The 21,276-nt window shown below is 38.2% G+C and overlaps 1 protein-coding gene across 2 annotated transcripts in view; it reads right to left on the bottom strand.

The window, feature by feature from the left end:
* The window catches only part of FHOD3 (formin homology 2 domain containing 3), a 341,124-nt gene that overhangs the window by 97,229 nt on the left and 222,619 nt on the right, over positions 1-21,276 (bottom strand). For both annotated transcript variants that reach the window (XM_083377070.1, XM_083377071.1), the window contains exons 16-17: positions 15,317-15,607; positions 2,200-3,095 (exon numbers count right to left, since the gene is read on the bottom strand). In XM_083377070.1, coding sequence (XP_083233196.1) covers positions 2,200-3,095; positions 15,317-15,607 — 1,187 coding nt within the window. The remainder of the gene's footprint in view (positions 1-2,199; positions 3,096-15,316; positions 15,608-21,276) is intronic.

The raw sequence follows: 21,276 nt of genomic DNA, 5'->3' as shown, positions 1-21,276 counted from the left end.
GTGATGTAAACAAGAAACTCCTCATTTTATTACTCTGTTATTGAGATTTTTAAATGAATAAGGTTATGTTTGAATTGTTGCCTTCTGAAGACTGTCAGCACTATTGTTGTCAATTTGAGCCCCAGAAAGAACCATCTCTTTTGATCAAAATCAATCCTTGGCCTGGGTACCTGGATTAGCCAATAGCAGATGTGAGTGGAGGTGGAATCCGTACAGAGAAGCAGGATAGAAAGGAATCTCTGTCTTTCTCCTGTTTCAGGTTGCATCACCTCACGATGCTGCATCTGAGCTGCTTTTAAACCTGAGTTTATAAGTTTAGCAGGGTATTAAATTTATGTTTAAAAATTGCCTGCTTCCACTACCCTCGGATAGGGGTAGTGGTTTTGAAGTAAAGTGAGAGGGAGTTCTCTTTAATACACCTAGCAACTGCCTCCTCCATTATCAGATGTTACTGGGCTACTTTTTAACAGCTAATGGAATAGCTAATGGTTTAGAATATAACTCAGTTCAGAAGGATTGTGACAGACTTGAACACTTGGCCTTATCCAACAAAATGTAATTAAGTAGTGAGAAAAGTAAGAGCCTACATATAGACAAGAAAAATGCACAAGTATAGAATAGATGGTACCTCACTCAACAGTTGCAATTGTAAGAGGGATCTAGATGTGCTAGTCAACCACTACTTAGTTTGAGCCAGCAGCGTACTGCAACTGTCAAAAAAGCCAGTGCATAGGCTGCATCAACAGATAGTTTCAAGATCATGTGACCTGGTCACCATGATACAAAAAAGATCATGAGACCCTAGAAAGACTGGAAAGAAGAGCAACACAGGAAATAAGGGATCTACAGACTAAACTGTACAATGAATGATTGAGGGAATTAGGTTTGTTTAGTCTAACAAAGAGGGGATTCGGGTGATATAATAGCAGTCTTCTAATACTGAAGGGGCTATCATCTTATTCTCCAAAGCATCAGAAGGCAGGACAAGCAATGGGTGGAAGATTATTAAAGAGAGCTCCAACCTAGAATTAAGGAGAAATTTCCTGATAGTGAGAACAATTAATCAGTGGGATAGCTCACCTCTGGAAATTGTAGGGGCTCTATGTCTCTATCACTTCAAGAACAGATTGCACAGCCATTTGTGCAGAATGGTATAACGTCTCCTCCTTGAGCAGGAAGTTAGACTAGAAGACCTCCAAGGTTCATTCCAACCCTATTATTCTATGTTATGTGTGTGTGTGTGACTGACACCATAAGAGAACCAGCTATTGCCTACCGCAAGTCCTAACTACAGAATTTCTAGAAATAAAATTTACAAGTAAAAGAATGTCAGAAGGAGGTGGAGACCCTCTACTCTCTTTGTATGCCCAACTGTATTGGAATATGCCCAAAAGACTGAAATTCCACTTAGCACTTACAGTATCTTTCAGACAAGACCAAAAATATGGTAGTTAAACTGCAAAGTATGTACACTGAGTAATTCCCACAACAGGACCAAAATCTATTTACTATCTGACATTCCCCAACAATATGAGAGATTGCTTTCTGTTAGCAATCTGAAAAGAAACAAAAAAATGATATTTGTCTAATTTTTTAAGTCATAGAGATTTTTAGTGATAAAAAGAAAATGAAGAAATTAACTTTTTGTCCCAATTTAGATTTTTTATTGGGTTTTTACACATGGTATTGAACTTCATTTAAGGTTTTAAACTTATTAGGCAATTTTCTTGATTCTCAGTACAGGTAGTCCTCAACTTAGTTTAGTGACCATTCAAAGTTACAATAGCACCGAAAAAAAGGCAATGATGAGCGTTTTTCACACTTATGACCATTGCAACATCCTCATGGTCACATGATCAAAGTTCAGATGCTTGGCAACCTATTTATATTTATGACAATTGCAGTGTCCTGGGGTCATGTAATCAGTTTTTGCTAGTTTCTGGCAAGTAAGGCAATGGAGAAATTGTTAAGATTAACATAACTGTGGCTTTGGAAGGTCATAAAATGGAGTATAACTCTCTTAACAAAGGTCTTACTTGGCAACAGAAATTTTGGGCTCAATTGTAGTCACAAGTCAAAGACTACCTGTACCTTATAAAACATTATTTATTATATATGGAAATCTGACTCCAGTAGTTATTGAATTATTTATAATTTTGCTATGATATGAACAAAATTAAGATATACAAAGAAGAGTACCTTTGTGATAGGAAGGTCCTTGGATTTAGTCTCAAAGAGGTATTCTAATTTGGCAGCATCTACTCTAATAGGCTCTAGTTTTGACCACAGGAATCCTTTGCAGTGTCTGTTTTCCTTGCCCTGCCATTCAAATGGCCTCACCTCATTCCAAAAGAGACGAATGGTTTTCTTCTTTTTTATAAAGTTTGCTTCATCTCTAGGAAGTGGGGATGACCCTAAACCTTGAGGGGTGCTTGATAGACATGGAGCCATTAAATTACCAGAGGGTGGAGGTGGAAGAGGACACCTATAAAGCAATGGAGGGGGTGGAGGAGGAAAACCTAAAACAGCAGGTATGGGTGGGGGAGGAGGAACTAGGGCATCACTAGAACTGATCTGTATGTCCAATATGTCAATATCATCTTCATCTCCTAAATCTGTGAAATCCATATCTTTGATTTTCAGTTTTCTTGGACTAGCCAAGAGTTGATCCCAAATAAAGTCAGATTCTGTTTTAACATGCAGTGGTGTTTTTTCAGAAATCTTTTCATTAAAATCATTTTCAGGTAAATTAGAAATTTTGGCCACATCACCACTATTGAATCTTTCTGCAAAGATCTTCACATTGCCTTGATTTTCCAAACTTCCAATTTCCATTTTTTTAATACATTCATCTTTGGCCTGTTTAGTAGTTTGTAGGACTGAAATCCTGCTGGCTAGGCTGATAACAGTATCTTCACTTGCATTCAACACCTTCTTTAAATCTATCTTTGCCTCCAATTCTTTAACTGTTTCATCCTTGGCAAAAGGCAAGTTATTATGGGCATACAGCATATCCAGCATGAACCGTTTATTGTTGAGGATGTTGTTATATTGGTCGTTCACATCATCATCTTGTATGGGTTGCAAACACCGACCTGAAACATTGAATAGTAATGAGACACATTTGCTGAGAATCTATAACAAACAGTATTGTTTTCAACCTGGAATAAACATGAAAGTCAGAAATGACATAACAGAATTGTAACCCTACTTACTAAAAAGGGAAGGGGATATGTGAGGGGGTTTTCTTCCTGTTTCAAAAGAAAGTTGTTTAAAATAAAGAATAGCTTATTAAAAGGAATGAGTACTTTTCATGCTTTAGTTTAAAAAATAAATGAGATTCATAGAAAAACAAGATAGATCTATTTTAAAATGTATTTTATAAGATACATTTGTATTTGAGATTAGAATTCCATCTGCACTGATGAATTTGGAATGTAATATTTATGAGAAGATAAAACACAGATGGAGTCAGTAACATTATCACCTTTATTATTTTTATTGGATGCTTTCATTAGTACAATTTTCTCATATTAGTTATCCTAACCTTCCATATGATCAGTAATTCTTCTTACCAAAGCATTCATTAAATAGGATTCTACTTCTATACAATGTATGCACTGATTTGGAATGGCTTTTCAGAATTTTAATTAAGGATCTTTTCCAGTTCCACCTAAAGAAACAGAACACATGCAGAAAAGATGGATTCTACTTGAGCTTAGTGTGCTTTCACATTAAATAGAATTCCCTTTCCTCCCACAGAATATTTCATATGTTTTGTTGTATATGATAGAAAGAATAACTATTATAGTGTATATTTTTCCTAGCTATCAAGTATTAATAACCTATCATCAGAACATAAAACTGTATTGACCTCAAATATTTTCTCGCATTAAAAAAACTCTGAAGAAGTTTTTATTACACAAGGATCTCTCATTAACATTTACCTTTAGGTTTATGTTAGAAATTTATTATGAGTCTAAGACTAGTAAGACATAAAATAAAAACAAAAAATAGAAATTCTAGTGATAATACTAGCACTTTTATATCACATTTAATAAATTGCATGGAAATATTCACTAAAGATGATGAAAACAATTATGCTTAGGGCAATAATAAATAATGTATACATAATAAAGACCATTATTTTATCTTCTCATATAATACATATTTCAAATTCATCAGTGCTTATGGAATTCTAATTTCAGATACATGCAAATGTTTCTATCACATAAAATACATTTAAAAATAACTGAATCTTATTTTTCTATGAATTTAATCCATTTTTAAATTAAAGCATGAAAAGTTCTCAATTTTTTAAATACCGGTAAGCTACTCTCCCTTATTTTAAGCAACTGTCTTTTGAAACACGAAAATTATATCATTACTTTTTTATTTAATTACCAAATTAATTGATAATTATTTAAAAAAAATTAAATGAAGAAAAGGAAAATAGTTTTGATCCTAGGCAAATGAAGTTCTTGTTATCATTGTTAGAAATTACATAGACCTTCCATTAATGAATAGCAAATTCTGTTTGACTTCAGTCAGAAGTTGGCAATTAGAGAAGGTAGGAAAATCTAGCCAACTTAGCTTCCAGTTTGGTGTTTGGTGAGATGAGGGGAAGAAGCTGGGGCTCCAGCTTCCCAGCCGGATTTCGTTCTGCCCGGCGACCATAAGGGGTTGGAAACTTGCCCTGGAGGGGCAATGAAGAAGGAGGGATGCTTCAGGAGTCCGGACCAGACGGTGATTGGTCCAGACAGACTGAAGAAACCCTCTAAAAGGACGGAGGGAAGGCTGCCTGGTAAGCCCAGGCAGCCCAAGTCGTTGCCAGCAGGAGGAGAAGCGAGGAGCTGCGGTGCTCCGCTAAACAGCTGATTGCCAACAGCATGCTGAAACTGGGTGAGCCAGTTCTTTTTCCTTTTCCATTTGGACTTAAGAATGTTGATCCCCTGATTGTGAAAACCGATAAAGTAAAGGACCCCTGAAGGACTAGGGGAGAAGAGAGTTAAAGGCGGCGAGCAACTACAGAATGGGGAAAGATTTTAAGGAATATAAAAAAACCCCGCTAAAAACTGAACCTAGATTTACTTAAAGAAAGATAACTTAACCTACAGGAGGTAGAAATTTTTTTTAAGTATAATTTCAAGGGTAAATAACCTCAAAAGAAATATAAAAGAAAAACTTTGTAATATTTTTTTAAAACCAGACATTTACAAAATAGTGTACGAGGACATCTAGTGGTGAAAGAGGATACTATAGTAATATTAAACAATAAAAGAATTTAAAAGTCTTTGACCTTGAAACAACACCTGGTGTAAACAAAGTGCCTTTGTGTGAGGTTACAAGTAAAAGACTTGCTACAATTATACTTGTTGACTCTGGATATAACCAAAACAGGAATTATTTGGAGACAGCAAGTGTTTTACATCTGAGACCTGACTGGAAGATTTGGATTTGGCCTAAAGTAGTTGGCTCATTCTTTTTGGTTGGATTTTAGCCTAAAATAGTTGGCTTGTTTTCCTTTTTCTTTTTGCTGGCTTTATTTTGTGCTCTCTCCTTGAGATATTGGATTTAGCCTAAAGTAGTTGGCTCCTTTTGTGGTTTGGATTTTAGCCTAAGATAGTTGGCTGGAAAAATGAGTACAACAAACCTCACCAGACTTATGAAAAAGACTTCATCTGCACCCTCTGTTGGAATATCTAGTCCAAAAACCCAGGGATCTATTGAAACAATGTTGCAGCATGAGAAAATAAGCACAGCTCAAAATGAGATGCAAGCTACATTAAAACTGATTCAAGAATCAATGCAAAAAAATCATGAAGAGACAAAAAGTAACTTTGATAAATTAAGTGAAGAAATCTCGGACATAAAGACACAATTTGAAATTCACCATAAAATGATTGTTAAAAATGAACAAAGAATTCAGAAAATGGGAAATAAATCAGATGATATTGACAAAAAATGGAAATACTAATGCAAGAAATGAAAAATTAGAACAAGCAAACCAAAATCTAGAAGGAGTGGTGGTGATCTTAGAAATGGAGAAGGTGAAACACTACTTAAGATTTCAAATATTCCTGAAGATAGAGAAGAAAATATAGCAGTAATGATTATTGATCTCCTGGCAGAGGCTTTGAAAGCAGACAGAGCAGAGATGCAAATGGAGATAGATGAAATATTTCAAATGAATTCAAGTTATGCAAGGAAATACAAACTACCCAAAGAAGTGCATGTGAGATTTATAAAAAAAACAAGAGATGAAATACTGAGAAAAGTTAGAGATTAGCCATTACAATATAAAAATAAAGAAATTGTGATCTTAAAACAGATACCCAAGAGAGTAAGATATACTTGAAGACAATATCATTTCTTAACTACAAGGCTGATTGCAAAAGGCAAAAACTTCAGATGGTTAATGCCAGAAGGGATTTTAATCAACTGGAATAATACAAGATAGTGATTGGATTCAATTTGGAAAGCAAAAGACTTTGATGAAAGAAACGGGGTATTCTTAGATAAAGGAGTGCAACATCAGCAAGGGGAGAGAAAAGACCCAAAACAAATAGAAGGAGCAACTGAAGAAGCAATTATACAAACAGGAGAACAGAAAGATAAATCTGATCAAGAGAGTGAAGGAATTGCCAGAGAACAGAGGAGCATGAGATTGACCTAAATACAAATAATTGAAATGGAGAAAGAAAACGGAAATTTCTCAGTAAATATAAATGGACTAAACTCTTCATCAAAAAGAAACAATTTTTTTAGAAAACTACAGAAATTAAATATAGATATAATTTGTTTGGAGACTTCCGGTGGCTCCGTGGCGCCGGAGACAGCCTTCCCGGGCTGCCCGCAGCTCAGCTGTGTGATTTTTCGCCCGAAACAGCGCCGATCAGCTGTTCGGGCGAATTTGAAGCCCCCTCCTCGGGAGAAGAGGAGGGGGTGAGCCCCCAGGTGGGGGTTGAGTTCTCCGGGGCCGCCTGAGCTTGGAGCTTGGGCGGCTGAAGGATTGAACTCCCCCGTAGCCTGGGCTGCTCCCAGCTGGCTAGCGTCTCTGCTCCGGACTTTATGGAGCAGAGCCAGGCGTCTGCGACCATCCCTGCTTGAAGGAGAGACTATGAAAGGAAAAGAGCAGGCAGAGCAGTACAAGAGGGAAAGATGAAGAGATGAAGAAGATTATTTTATTTTACTCTCAAGCTTGATGGACTTTGCTTAAAACTTAAAGTGAAAGTGCGTCACAATTGTAAGTAAAAGATGGCGGCTAAACCTCCCCCTAGAACTTTTCGGAGTGCTGGAAATTCTCCGGTGCAACAACAATCATTACTGCAGGCGTTGCATTCTCCTGATGTATTGACTTCGAAGGATCTTGAAAGACATACCCAGTTAATTCTGGAGTCAATGGGTGCTAAATTTGCACAGATGGAGGAGAAATTGGAGAAATTGGAGCAGAGAATGGAAGAAAGGATGGAACAGAAACTTAGAGAGATGAAGGCAGACATTTTGTCCTCAGTGCATAAAGTTGCTAAATGTGTGGAGGTGCTGGATGACCAAGTGCAAGACTTGACTCAAAAGAATGCTATATTAGAAGCAAAAGTTTTGGAAATTGAAGATTTAAAAGACAAAATGGACAGTGAACAGAGTCTGGCCCAATTTTACCAGATGCAGTTTGCTGTGAGAATTAGAGGCCTAAAAGAAAATATTAAGGAAGATTTAAAACAGCTGGTTTCTGAGGCTTTTGAGGGGGTATTGAATCATCCAGCATCTGAATTAAAACAAGGTATGGACAAAGTGTTTCGTGTGAATTCGTGGATTGCTAAACAGAGAAAGTTGCCTAGAGATGTGGTGGTTTATTTTGTAAAAAGGGAAGTTAGAGATGAAGTTATACAAGCTGCCTATGATACCAAAGTTGTGATTGCTGGTCAAGAAGTTTTGGTTCTAAAAGAAATTCCTCCAAAGATTTTAAAGAGAAGGAAGGATTTTATTTTTCTTGTGCAAGAGCTCAAGCAAAGGGATATAAGGTTCAGATGGGAGATCCCAGCTGGGCTGAGCTTCATGTATGATGGCAAAAGGTACTGTTTGGGTAATGTGAAGCAAGCGCATGACTTTTACAACAATGTTTTAAATGTAACCCCATCAACACTTCTGGAAGCTGCAGAGGGATCTGGAGAAGGAGAACATCAAGAGGATGAAGATGGACTGATAGACGAGAAGGGTACAGGAGGAGTTCAAGCTGCAACTCTTTTGGATGATATTAGAGAACAGAGGGTGACGCGTGCTGCCTTAAAACGCTCAAAAAAGACAAAAAAATAAGACCAGCAGAAATCTATGGAACTTCCACAATATACTTATAGACAAGTGGTAGTTGTGTTTTTAAAAGTTTTGGGATGATATGTATGGTAACAGAATCTTTAATTTGGAATTAATGGACAATTTATTACAGAGGAAGAGGAAGAAAGTTTTGTGGGTTAATGCGGGTTAATTTGGTAAGAACTATCTATTATAGTCTATTTTGGCTAGAGAGGTTAATAGGGATAGGTGTTTGTGATGTGGAAATGAGAATATGTTTAGGTAATAGGGAAATGTGGAAGAACATAGATGGGAATGATGCTAGTTTTCTTTTATTTTAGTTTTTTATATATATTTAGTATTGTTAAGGATTGGCTTACTTTATATAAGCTAGAGAGTGATGGATTTTAGAGTTTATAATTGTTAGTATATGATTGTTTATGATTGCTTTTTAGATATATACCTTGTATTTTGCTCTGGGAAGTCGGAGGGGGGGGGAGGGGGGGAGGAGGGGAAGTAGAGGGGGGGAGGTAGGGGAGGGAGGAGGGAGAGGGGGAGGGGGGGAGATAGGGGGGAGGTAGGGAGGGGAGGAGGGAGGGGGAAGGGGGGTTTTTTAAAGGAAAATTGTATTTTTTAAAACTTTTCAATAAAATAAAAAATATATAGATATAATTTGTTTGTAAGAGAAACATATAAAAAATAATATTATAAGTTGTTTGGAGTACCCAAAATTGGGAAACTTTACCATGCATCAGCACAACAGAAAAAAAGAGGTGTTGCTGCATATATTAAAGAGACAATAGATTCTAAAATGATTTATTTAGATGGAGAAGGAAGAATTGTGATAGTAGAAATATACTTACATCAAAAAAAACATTGTTAGTAGTAATATACGCACCAAATAACAACCAGGAAGAATTCTATCAAAATCCCCATAGAAAAATAATAGAAATGGAGTTTCAAAATATTTGTTTAGTAGGAGACTTTAATGCGATAGTGGATGGGACATTAGACTGTAAAAGTAGTAAAACAGAAAAAACTGGAAGAAGATGATTACCTAAGACCTTCTTTAACATGATAGAAGAAACTGGAGTACAAGATGTTTGGAGGGAAATTAATTCAAGAAAATTACAATATACTTTTTATTCAAACAGTCAAAAATCCTGGTCTAGAATCAATATGATTTGGATGACATCTGAACTGAGGATAAACATGCAGGAAATTGAGATAGAATTAGGTACATGGGCAGACCATAATCCTTTAAAAGTGATGTGGAGAGGAATACATAAAAAATCAAGATGGACTTTGAACCTATCTATATTAAAAGAAAGAGAATTTATAGAACTAGCAAAAAAAAAAAAAGAAATGGAGTTTTTCTTCAAAGAAAACAAAAAAGAAGATACAACATTACAAAATGTATGACATAGCCAAAGCATACTTTAGAGGTATAGCTCTAACATACATGGCAAAAAAACCCCCAAACAAACAGAAAAGACAGCAGTATAGACTATTAAAAGAAAAATTTGGAAAATTAGAATCAGAACTACAAATGAATCTGCAAAAGAAGATTCTGAAAAGAGAAATGGAAAAAATAAAACACAAACTATGAAATAGAAGAAATTCCAAGAGAGAGAGTGATCCAATATTTGGAAGAAAATAACCTTCCAAAAATTTCAGAAACCTGTAAGATTATGCTAGAGGAAAAAATAACAATGACGGAAATAATAGAGGCCACAAGAAGACAAAAAAATGAGAAAACGCCGGATAAAGCCCTACAAGATGTACTAAGTGAACTGCTAAAAGATGTTTGCAATGAACTTTTGTTGGACGCTAAACTCCCAAATACATGAATAGAAGCAAATATTACCTTAATACCAAAAGAAGATTTAGATTTGACACAGATAAAAAATTATAGGCCAATATCCTTACTGAATGTGGATTATAAAATTTTTACTTCAATAATGGCAGAGAGACTGAAAAAATATTTAACTGAATTTATACATTCAGATCAAAATGATTTTTTGCCAAAGAGACAAATTAAAAACAATTTAATGGACGTATTAAAATATTATAAACTACATCCAGGGAAACAACTGGCACTAATATTTCTAGATGTCCAAAAGGCATTTGATAATGTTTCCTGGCAATTTATGATTTAGCAATTACAAATAATGGACAGAATTTTTTAAACATGATAAAAACAATATACAATAAACAAACAGCGAAAGTGATTGTGAATGGAGACTATACTGAGAACTTTGAGATAATAAAAGGCACAAGGCAAGAATGTCCATTATCTCCATTGCTATTTATTTTTACTCTGGAAGTTTTAAACAGAAATATTAGACAAGATATAGAAATTAAAGGAATAGAAATAAAAGCCAAAATATAAATTATAAACACTTGCTGATGATTTGGTATTTATTTTAGAAGAACCTTTGGAGATGATTCCTAAACTATTGGGAAAGATAGAACAGTATGGAGAAATTGCAGGACTGAAAATAAACAGAGAAAAAACTAAAGTAATAATTAAAAACCTTACAGATAAAGAACAACAACAAAAAAAACGAATGTCGGAAAAAACAGAATTGCAGATAGTTAGAAAGGTTAAATATCTGGGAATACATTTAACAGCAAGATGTTCAACGATAAAAGAAGATAATTACACAAAATTATTGACCCAAATAAAACTGGATTTGGAAAAATGGAAAAATTTGCAACTGTCAATATTAGGAAGAATTGCTACAGGTAAAATGAACGTACTATCAAAAATCTTATTCTTATTTCAAACAATACCTACAAAACTTGAGAATTTTTTTTTGAAGACTTAAATTCACTAATTTTGAAATTTATTTGGCAAGGAAAGAAAGCTAGAATCAAGATGAAAATTTTACAAGATGCCAAGAAAAGTGGAGGATTTGGTCTACCAGAGTGGGTTTTATGTTATCAAGCATCTGTATTAACATGGGTAAAAGAATGGATAATTCTTAGAAATAAAAGGCTGTTATATCTGGAGGGGCATGACTTACAATTGGGATGGCACACTTTTTTACGGTATGGGAAAAATAAAATTCATAAATATTTCCAAAATCATTATATAAGAACATGGGAAAAAATAAAATGTAAAATATATTTGAAAATTCCAGGGTGGTTGTCAACAATGGAAGTATTTGTACACCCAAATTTAGTGAATTTTGAAAAAATTTGGACACAGAGATATTCTAAACTCTGAAGGGAATTTAAAATCTAAACAAGAAATGGGAAATCATGGTATGAATCTGCCACGGTGGGCACATTTACAGATGCAAGCCAGATATGATAAAGATGTTAAACTGTATGGATTTTATAAGGAACAAACTGTTTGATAAGACATTGTTAACTTCAGATGAGAAGCTAATTAAGAAAATGTATAATTTTCTCTTAATTTTGAAAATGGAAAGTGAACAAGTTAAAGAAACAATAAGATGGTTGAAAAATTTTGGATATAATATAGAATTAGAAAAATGGCAAAATTTATGGAAAAGAAATTACAAATTGACGATGTCGTCTTCATACAAAGAAAATTTATATAAAATGTTTTATAGATGACACTTGCCACCAGCAAGACTAGCAAAAATGTTTAAAAACATGTCAGATAGATGTTGGAAATGTAAACATAAGTCAGGCACGTATTATCATGTTTGGTGGACATGTGACAAAGTAAAGAATTATTGGAAAAAGATACATACCTGGCTAGAAAAGATGTTGGGAGAACACATAGATTTTAAACCTTAACTTTTAAAATTAGGTATAATGCCAGAAAAAGACTAACAAACATGTCACAACAGCAGCAAGAATTATATTCGCGCAATATAGGAAAAATGAAGGAATACCATCAGAGGAAGAAATAATTACAAAAAATACTCGAATGTGCAGAGATGGACAGACTGACTATGAGACTGAAAGAAAAAGAAGAAACGGAATATTATCAAACTTGGGATTTATTTTATCGATGGCTAGAGGAAAAAATAAAGGATTGGGAATTACATATGTATTAGAGAATGTAAACTCAGCACATTAGTTGAAAAATTATTATTGAAAGTAAGGAAAAAAACTAATAAAAACTTTTTGAAAAAGAAAAAAGAAAAATCTAGCCAATTTACAAAACAGAATAGAATAACAACTTTATTGTCATTTCGAATGTACACTAATCGGCATACATTAAAATGTAATTTCATTGCATACAGCTCTCAAAGGGTCATCACCTCCAATATACACTTGTGAAGTTATTCTATTGATTATAATTTTTGCTTTGCTATATTGTTTCTTTTTTAAAAAAAAATCTATTTTTAATGAGTTTTCAACAAAATGCCAGCATTTTGTTTTCACTGTCTTGAACAGTAAGCATAACTCAAATATAGTTCTAAGATGCTGATAGGACTTATAGAGTATATATCTGTCAACACAAAATCCAGCTCAGTGAAAGCCAAGTTTAAGCAAAATCTCTGCACCAAACCAGTTAAAATGCATTCAGACTCTCTTTTATACCATCTACGTAAGTCATTACAATGTAGTTGCCAGAGTACTGGCAACAGAAAGATTGCTTTAAAATTTCCAGCTTAATCAAATATGCATCCCAAACTGCATACAACTGGTAAATGGTGGCAAAATAATATAAAGCAGGGCTCCAAATCTCCCTATCATTGGATAGCCTACTGATATCACTACTGAATGCGGACTACAAAATCTTCACTTCAATAATAGCTGAGAGGCTGAAAAGATTTTTGACTGAATTTATATACCCAGATCAAAACGGACTTTTGCCAAAGAGACAAATAAAAAATAATTTGAGGGTAATACTAGATACATTGGAATACTGGTTTTCAAGGAGGCTTAGTCAGGCAGAAGGTCCGAACACGCCAAGGTCGGTCGATCATCTCAACAACTTAAACCAAATGACGCATCTGAGCAGCTGCTCCACCACTTCTTCCGCTTACTGAGCCTGGGAGCTTAAAAATCTCGCAGGCCAGCCTGACACACGCCTTTCCCAGCAACTGGAGCTCCCATCATCCACAGCCGGCCATACTCCCGGCCTGCTCGCTGGCAACAACGCTGGAAAATGGGGTCCAAAGGCAGCCAGCCAATTATCTCTGATTTCCAAAACTCATAGCTTCAGATGGAGAAAGTCCCTGAACAGCGGCGAAAGAACCAGCACCCAGCCAGGCTGACCACAAGCCCTTGGGAGCTCCGGCGCTGAAATGCTGGCTGGTCAATTCCCCCAAGTTGGAGAAGCCATTGTCTGCATCATGCACTAAAACATGAGTCTGGAAAGACCACGGGGGAGACCGATCGACCAAGGTGAGCCATCACCCCCCTCCCATAGCCGCCGCTGCCCCATCCCGCCTGGGTTCTGTGCCGGCCCACTCACTGCCAGAGCTTGCCCAGCGTCTTGCTAAGCTCAACGTTGTACAGATGCAGGTACTGGTCGACCAGCTTCCTGCATGCCACCTGCACCCAGACGATGAAAGTGTTCATGGGCTGCTTGATGTGCAGCTTCAGCCTCCCTTGGCCCCGCACCGGCATGGGCACCAGGTGTCCCGGATGCAGGCAGGGAAGCGCTCAGCCCTGCCTAGCTTAATCAGAGCCTGCCTAGACCATCACCTGCACAGCCATTGCCATGCACGAGGCTGGGCAGCTAACTTCTCCCCAGCCCCTGGACGAGGTAAAAGGGCCAGAATCTGACCCCTTCCCCAACCCTGCTCTCGCTGGCTGGCTGGCTCCTTGGCCCTGCCTGGCTTACCAGAGCCTGTTCGGGGCGCTGCCGCCGCCATTACCACACATAAGGCTGGGCAGCTAACTTCTCCCCGGCCCCTGAATGAGGTAAAAGGGGCCAGATCCTGATCCCCCCAGCCAACTGTGCTCTCACTGGCTGGCTCCTCAGCCCTGTCTGGCTTACCAGAGCCTGCCTGGGCTGCCACTGCCGTCGCCATTGCCGCACACGAGTCTGGGCAGCCAACTTCTCCCTGGCCAAGATAAAAGGGGGCAGAACCCGATCCCCCCTCCCAAGCATTGCCACCACCACCACCCCTGAAACTCACCACTGGTTGCTCATGCTTGCTTGCTATGCTGTCTGCACCAAACGCTGCTCGCGCCAATACTTGTTCCTTTTATAACCTCTCCCTGTCCAGCTCTCGCAGCTTTCCCAGACTACGCATGTGTGGAGAGGGAGAGGGGAGCAGCCCGCCCCTGTGTCCCTCTGTGGCAATGTTGTATGTGCCAACAGGGACGGCTCTGCGTGCCGCCTGTGGCATGCGTGCCATAGGTTCACCACCACAGGACCAGAAGATCCCTGAAGTTCCTTCCAGCCCTATGGATGTTCTATGTTGGTGGAGCAGTGGGCTAATGCCTCCTTAAGTAACACCAGCTGCCTGCAATTAGTGCAGGTTCGCATCCCACCAGGCTCAAGGTTGACTCAGCCTTCCATCCTTCCGAGGTAGGTAAAATGAGGACCCAGATTGTTGGGGGCAATAAGCTGACTTTGTAATAATGCCGCTGGGGGGTGGGGGCGAAAGCCCTAATAAGCAGGCATATACACAGAATGAAGGCTACTGCTAAGCACATTGATTTGTGCTTTAGATTGTAAGCCGCCCTGAGTCTTCGGAGAAGGGCGGGATATAAATGGGATATAAATAAATAAATAAATAAATAAATAAATAAATAAATAAATAAATGTTCTAATACAAATTTATCCCAATTTATTTAATTGGGATAAAGAATTGTGAACAAAAATAATGCTCTCCTATAGGAATAATATTATTTAAGCTACTGATTCTTCTTTGAATGTATACTGAAATCTTCTAACGACTAAACCATTAGGAATACAGTATGTTATAGGGGCGTTAAAATGGGATCAAAGACCTGTTTCTAGGTTTTATGAACTTATAGAAAAATACAGAAGTGAGAAAACAAGCTCAATTTTTTTAAAAAAAACCCCACATGTGAAAATTATATAACTATATAGTACTACAAAGAAAAGGCTTCCATTTACCGGCTTTATCTTTATTGCTTAGTTTTTGCTCTGGTTCTTCCCTCTCTAAAGTGCTGCTTGCTGAAGAGAGGCTGGATGCTGAGCAGTTGTCTTTTTCATTCACATCTTCATTTTGTCTCTCTTTTTCACTTAATGCACCTTCTTCTCTCTCTGGCTCTTGACCCACCTCTACCTCTGCACCTTTTACTGCTTTGAATGTTTCTGTTCCCGGCTTGAACTTGGCCTCATCTTCATGCTCTGATTTTGTTTCTTCCTTGGCCTCATGTTCAGGTTCAGATTGACTGGCATTCACTGGTAAAAAGAATAATGGAGAAAGATATGCTTAACAGCAATTACAGAATAACAATTTGGAGTCTTGCCATTGCTTACATGAATTAAATCTAGTCATATATTAAAATTTATATTTATATATATTTTATCTCAAATGTAAGGGATGCAGTGGCTCAGTGGGTTAGGACACTAAGCTTGTCAAACAGATGGTCGGCAGTTTGGCGGGTTGAATCCTGAGTGCCGCGTAACAGAGTGAGCACCTGTTACTTGTCCCAGCTTCTGCCAACCTAGGAGTTCGAAAGCACGTAAAAATGCAAGTAGAAAAATAGGGACCACTACGGTGGGAAGGTAACAGCGTTCTGTGCGCCTTTGGCGTCAAGTCATGCTGGCCACATGACCACGGAGACGTCCTCGGACAAGTGCTGGCTCTTCGGCTTTGAAACGGAGATGAGCACCGGCCCCTAGAGTTGGAAACGACTAGCAGGCATGTGCGGGGGAACCTTTACCTTTTACTATCTCAAATGTATGGCTACTACATACCTAATTTTTAAAATGTATATTTTATTAGTTTTTAACAATATCAGGTAAATATATTAACATAAATCCAAGATACATATAGAGAAAAGAAGCCAAAGAAAAAGAAAAAAACAGAAAACACAAAAGAGATCTACTGCAATGAAAATAAAGAGATAGGTACTGTAATATGAAATTCATATGCATATATACAGACACACACACACACACACATACACAGCAAACGACTGAGACCATTTATTTATTAATTAATTTTATATACCCACTTATCTAACTTAAGGTGATTGGGTGGCACACAATAATAGATGAAAAATATTAAAATAGCGATACCAATATGAAAACCTACAGTGATAAATATCATAAATATCAAATCATAGCTGAAGGGAGAATAAAAAATGGCAGCATGAGTAACAGAGATACCTATACAAATCTCCAGTTCCATAGAAGCCCCAGTCCTGGTTATTATCATGTCTTAAGAACATTTCAGAATACCAGACTTTATTAGACTGATGGTGCCAGTCTTATTTGGGGGGAAAGGATGTTACAGAAGGCAGATAACACAGCAGAGAAAGCATAGGACCCACCAAAAGTAGCATTCTAGCCAGTGATATCCACAATATGCCTTCTCTGTGAGATCTAATAGAGTAGGCTAATGTAAATGGTGTGTGTTTTGTGAGAGAGAGACAGAGAGAGAGAGAGGAAGGGAGGGAGGGAGGAGGGGTAGATGGTCCCTCATATATCTTGGTCCCATGTCATAAGGGCTTTAAAGTTTAAACCAACACATTGAATTGGACCCAGAAGCAAACTGTCAAGCAATTTGTCATGGTTCTGATAGATGAAATCCATCAAAAGAACTTCAAGGCAAGAATTCTTCCTTAAAGAACATTTTATTCAGGACACAAAGTATTGGCACTACATTTGTTGTTGTTGTTAGCTGCGAAGTCGTGTCCGACCCTTCGCGACCCCATGGACAACGTTCCTCCAGGCCTTCCTGTCCTCCACCATCTTCTGGAGTCCATTTAAGCTCACGCCTACTGCTTCAGTGACTCCATCCAGCCACCTCATTCTCTGTTGTCCCCTTCTTCTATTGCCCTCAATCTTTCCCAGCATTAGGCTCTTCTCCAGTGAGTCCTTCCTTCTCATTAGGTGGCCAAAGTATTTGAGTTTCAACTTCAGGATCTGTCCTTCTAATGAGCAGTCAGGGTTGATCTCCTCTAGGACTGACCGGTTTGATTGCTTGGCAGTCCAAGGGACTCGCAGGAGTCTTCTACAGCACCATAGTTCAAAGGCCTCAATTCTTTGGTGCTCAGCCTTTCTTACGGTCCATCTTTCACTGCCATACATTGCAACTGGGAAGACCATAGCTTTCACTATACGCACTTTTGTTAACAGGGTGATATCTCTGCTTTTTAGTGTGCTGTCTAGAATTGCCATGGCTTTCCTCCCAAGGAGCAAGCGTCTTTTAATTTCTTGGCTACAGTCTCCATCTGCAGTGATCTTGGAGCCCAGGAAAATAAAATCTGTCACTACCTCCATTTCTTCCCCATCTATTTGCCAGGAATTGAGAGGGCCGGATGCCATGATCTTGGTTTTTTTAATGTTAAGTTTCAACCCAACTTTTGCAATCTCCTTCTTCACCCGCAACAAGAGGCTCTTTAGTTTTTCTTCACTTTCTGCCATTAGAGTGGTATCATCTGCATATCTTAGGTTGTTGATATTTCTCCCAGCAATCTTAATTCCAACTTTTGATTCATCTAGCCCTGCCTGTCTCATGATGTGCTCTGCATATAAGTTAAATAGGCAGGGCGACAGTATACAGCCTTGCCGGACTCCTTTCCCAATTTTGAACCAATCAGTGGTTCTGTGTCCAGTTCTCACTGTTGCTTCTTAACCCGCATATAGGTTTCTCAAGAGACAAATAAGATGGTCTGGTACTCCCATCTCCTTAAGAACTTGCCACAGTTTGTTGTGATCCACACAATCAAAGGCTTTAGCACAGTCAATGAAGCAGATGTTTTTCTGGAACTCCCTAGCTTTCTCCATGATCCAGCGTATGTTGGCAATTTGATATCTAGCTCCTCTGCCTCTTCCAAATCCTGTCTGTACTTCTGGTAGTTCTCGACCCACATACTGCTGGAGTCTAGATTGTAGGATTTTAAGCATAACGTTGGCACTACATAGTTGAACCCAAAACTAAATTCCCTTCCCCCGGATACAAAGTAACAAATTGCAATTCCCACCTCCAATAAGCAGCCATAAATCATGTTTTCCAATTAGCCTGAAATGTGGGCTTTCTCTCCAGCTTCTCAGCATGCCAAATCATTATCAGTTCGTCCTTGAGTTCCCACAGAGCAGCGTTATTATTATGGCTAGCTGACCTCAAGCATTCATCCCAACCCCTGTTCTGCACCTGATTTCCAAACAGAAGAAAAAGCATGTTAAAAACAAAGCAGAAATGGCTGCAATTTTCATCAGTTGTCAGAGTGGGAACATCCAATGTTTACAGCGCCCCTTTATAAAAAGGATAAATCCTGTGGAAAATGAAAATATTGGCTATTGTTATGAAAGGTTTAGGCCCAGGTAAACTGAATCAGGCCTCATGGACAAAGTATTGAACCAAAGTCTGTGCTATGCTTAATTTTGCAGTTTGCAATTGTGTTTTATTTAATATGATTTTGCTAAGTTTGCTTGTTTCAAATATATTTAGAACATAAGGACTGGAACAGTAAGAAATAGGTAACTGAAAGTAGCTGATGGATGCAGGTTCCAATATACACGGGTACATGTTCAGCAGAAGGTCAGCAGGTGGTCAGTAAAAAACAAGCAAAAGTCAGCCGACCACCTTACTACAGAACGAGAAAGGGTATAAAGGGTTGGGCCTGGACCTGATTGATTTGCCATTGGCCTATAGCTGTCCTTTTGGAATCTGCTATGCCATATGGTCCTCATTGCAATGGGTTATTAATGTAAGTGATATTGTGTTATTATGCTTGCTATGTTCCAAATCATTAGCAAAGTAAACCTCTGAAGCTTAAAGTAAGAATTATTGTTTTGTGTTGCTGTTTTTTGACTTTTCCATTGGACTTTTCCATGACACTGCAATTCAAACAAAATCATAGGTTAAGGGTTGTCTCTCGGTTTATTAGGGTGCTTATCATAGAATTTACTAATGAGCCTGTTAGCTTTTACATCACTAGATTTTACCCAAGAGGCTTTAGATAATGGATATCCTTTCCACTGCACTAAGTACTGTTACTTTCCGTTGAAATACGCTTTACTTCATAATGGGTTTGTCCAGCTACCAGCAGAGTGCCAGGTGCCTTCTTAGGGGGAGGTCGTAAGGTAGAACCCTGAAAGGGTCTCCGTAGGCTACAATGGAATACAGGGTGGACTTTTCCTAAGAGTCTGGGAAGCTTTAACTCTACCGTAACTGGATTTATGATTCTTACAATGGGGAAGGGACCTAGATACCTTGGTCCCAACTTCTTACTAGGTAGTTTGAGCTATAAATATTTTGTGGATAAGTAAAATTTCCCCCCAACCTGGAATGACCTTTGGGGAGCCCTCTTTTTATCCGCTTGTTTTTTGTATGTCTTGGAAGCCTTCCTCAGAGCAAGTTTTGTTTTGTCCCAAACCTCCTCCCACCCCTTCACCCACTGGGTATTGGGTTGAATTCTTTTCCTGTGGCAATTTTAAAAGGCGTAAACCCAGTGTTGCTGTGAACAGAGTTATTATAAGCCACCTCTGTGAAAGGGAGGAAGTCAGTTCAGTTCGTTTGTTGATAATCCATATAGCATCTAAGGTATTGCTCTACTATTGAGTTTGCTTTTTCAGCCATCCCATTCATAGACGGGTGAAAAGCCAACAACAGTCCTTGCCATGAGCCAATTAACTTGAGGAAACCCCTTCAAAACTTGGCTGTAAATTGTACCCCTCTGTCTGAGATTATTCATTTTGGCTTGCCATGCAATCTGTAAATGTGCTTAAGAAACATCTTAGTTAGTCTCCGGGCTGACAGGAGTCCTTTGCTTTGAAAAAAGATCAGCCATAGTCTAAATCACTGTATTTCCTGTTTTCAGGTAACTTGACTATAAAATCCATAGCAATTCCTCTGTTTTCAGGTAACTCAACTATAAAATCCATAGCAATTTCTTCCCATGGCTGGGAAGAGTCCGCAACTGGTTGTAACAGTCCACAGGGCTTTCCCGGAATTCTCTTCATGGTGGCACATACAGCACAGCTTTTCACACAGTTCTCTATGTCCTGTTTCAAACCTGGCCACCAAAATTGTCAACGAACCAGATGCAATGTTTTCAAATAGCCGAAGTGTCCAGCTTGTTTCACATCGTGACCGTGCTGGAGAGCTTTGAGGCAAAAACAACTTCCTCCCTTTGTAAGCCAATCCGTCCCTGCATGTCAAGGAGGTTTGATTGTCCTTGAACCACTGATCATTGAGGAGTTCCTGTTTTAATTTTCTCATCCCAGGATTGTCGGGAATTGGGACCCTCAAAGATGGGGCTCTTTGTGGCATTAGTTGAGATGCAGCTTGCGGCGTAGATATGATTGCTTCATTTACCTCTTCATGCTGGCTTTTGTACTGAGGCAATCTGGATACAGCATCAGCTAAAAAGTTTCTTCCCCTCAGTATGTATTTCAGAGTGAAGTTGAATTGGTTAAAATAGATGTCTAGATTGTAAGAATTTGGTAGATAGATAGATCTTATGTCCCATTTTAAAGTCCTTTGGCTTAATGCACTTTTTATCAGCTTCTTTTTTATATGCTTCCTTAGCTTCATCCAGTCTTTTTCACTACTGGCCAAGTATTTTGTAGTTGGGTGATCCACTCTTTTAGTGATGCAGTCAATGGGATGGTCTGAGGCAATTCAGGGATACATACAAAATCCTGTCCTGTGGCCACATTAAATGGAATGAACCGGATGCTACTGTGTTGTGAGTTACTGTAGGTGACCTTCACAAAAGGGAGAAGATCTGCCCAATTGTCTTGATGGTAATTAATGCAACACCTAAGATACTGCTGCAAAACCCCTTTCGTATGTTCACAGGCATCACTAGTAGCCAAATGATGTGAGGATCTAAGCCCCTGAGTGGTTTCCAAGAGTTTAAGGAACTCCTGTCAAAACCAAGAAGTGAATTGGA

Source organism: Vipera ursinii (genome assembly GCF_947247035.1).
Source record: "Vipera ursinii genome assembly, chromosome: Z".
NCBI classification, from domain to species: domain Eukaryota; kingdom Metazoa; phylum Chordata; class Lepidosauria; order Squamata; family Viperidae; genus Vipera; species Vipera ursinii.
Note: the sequence above shows the minus strand (reverse complement) of the source record. Positions and strands in the feature narration are given on the sequence as shown.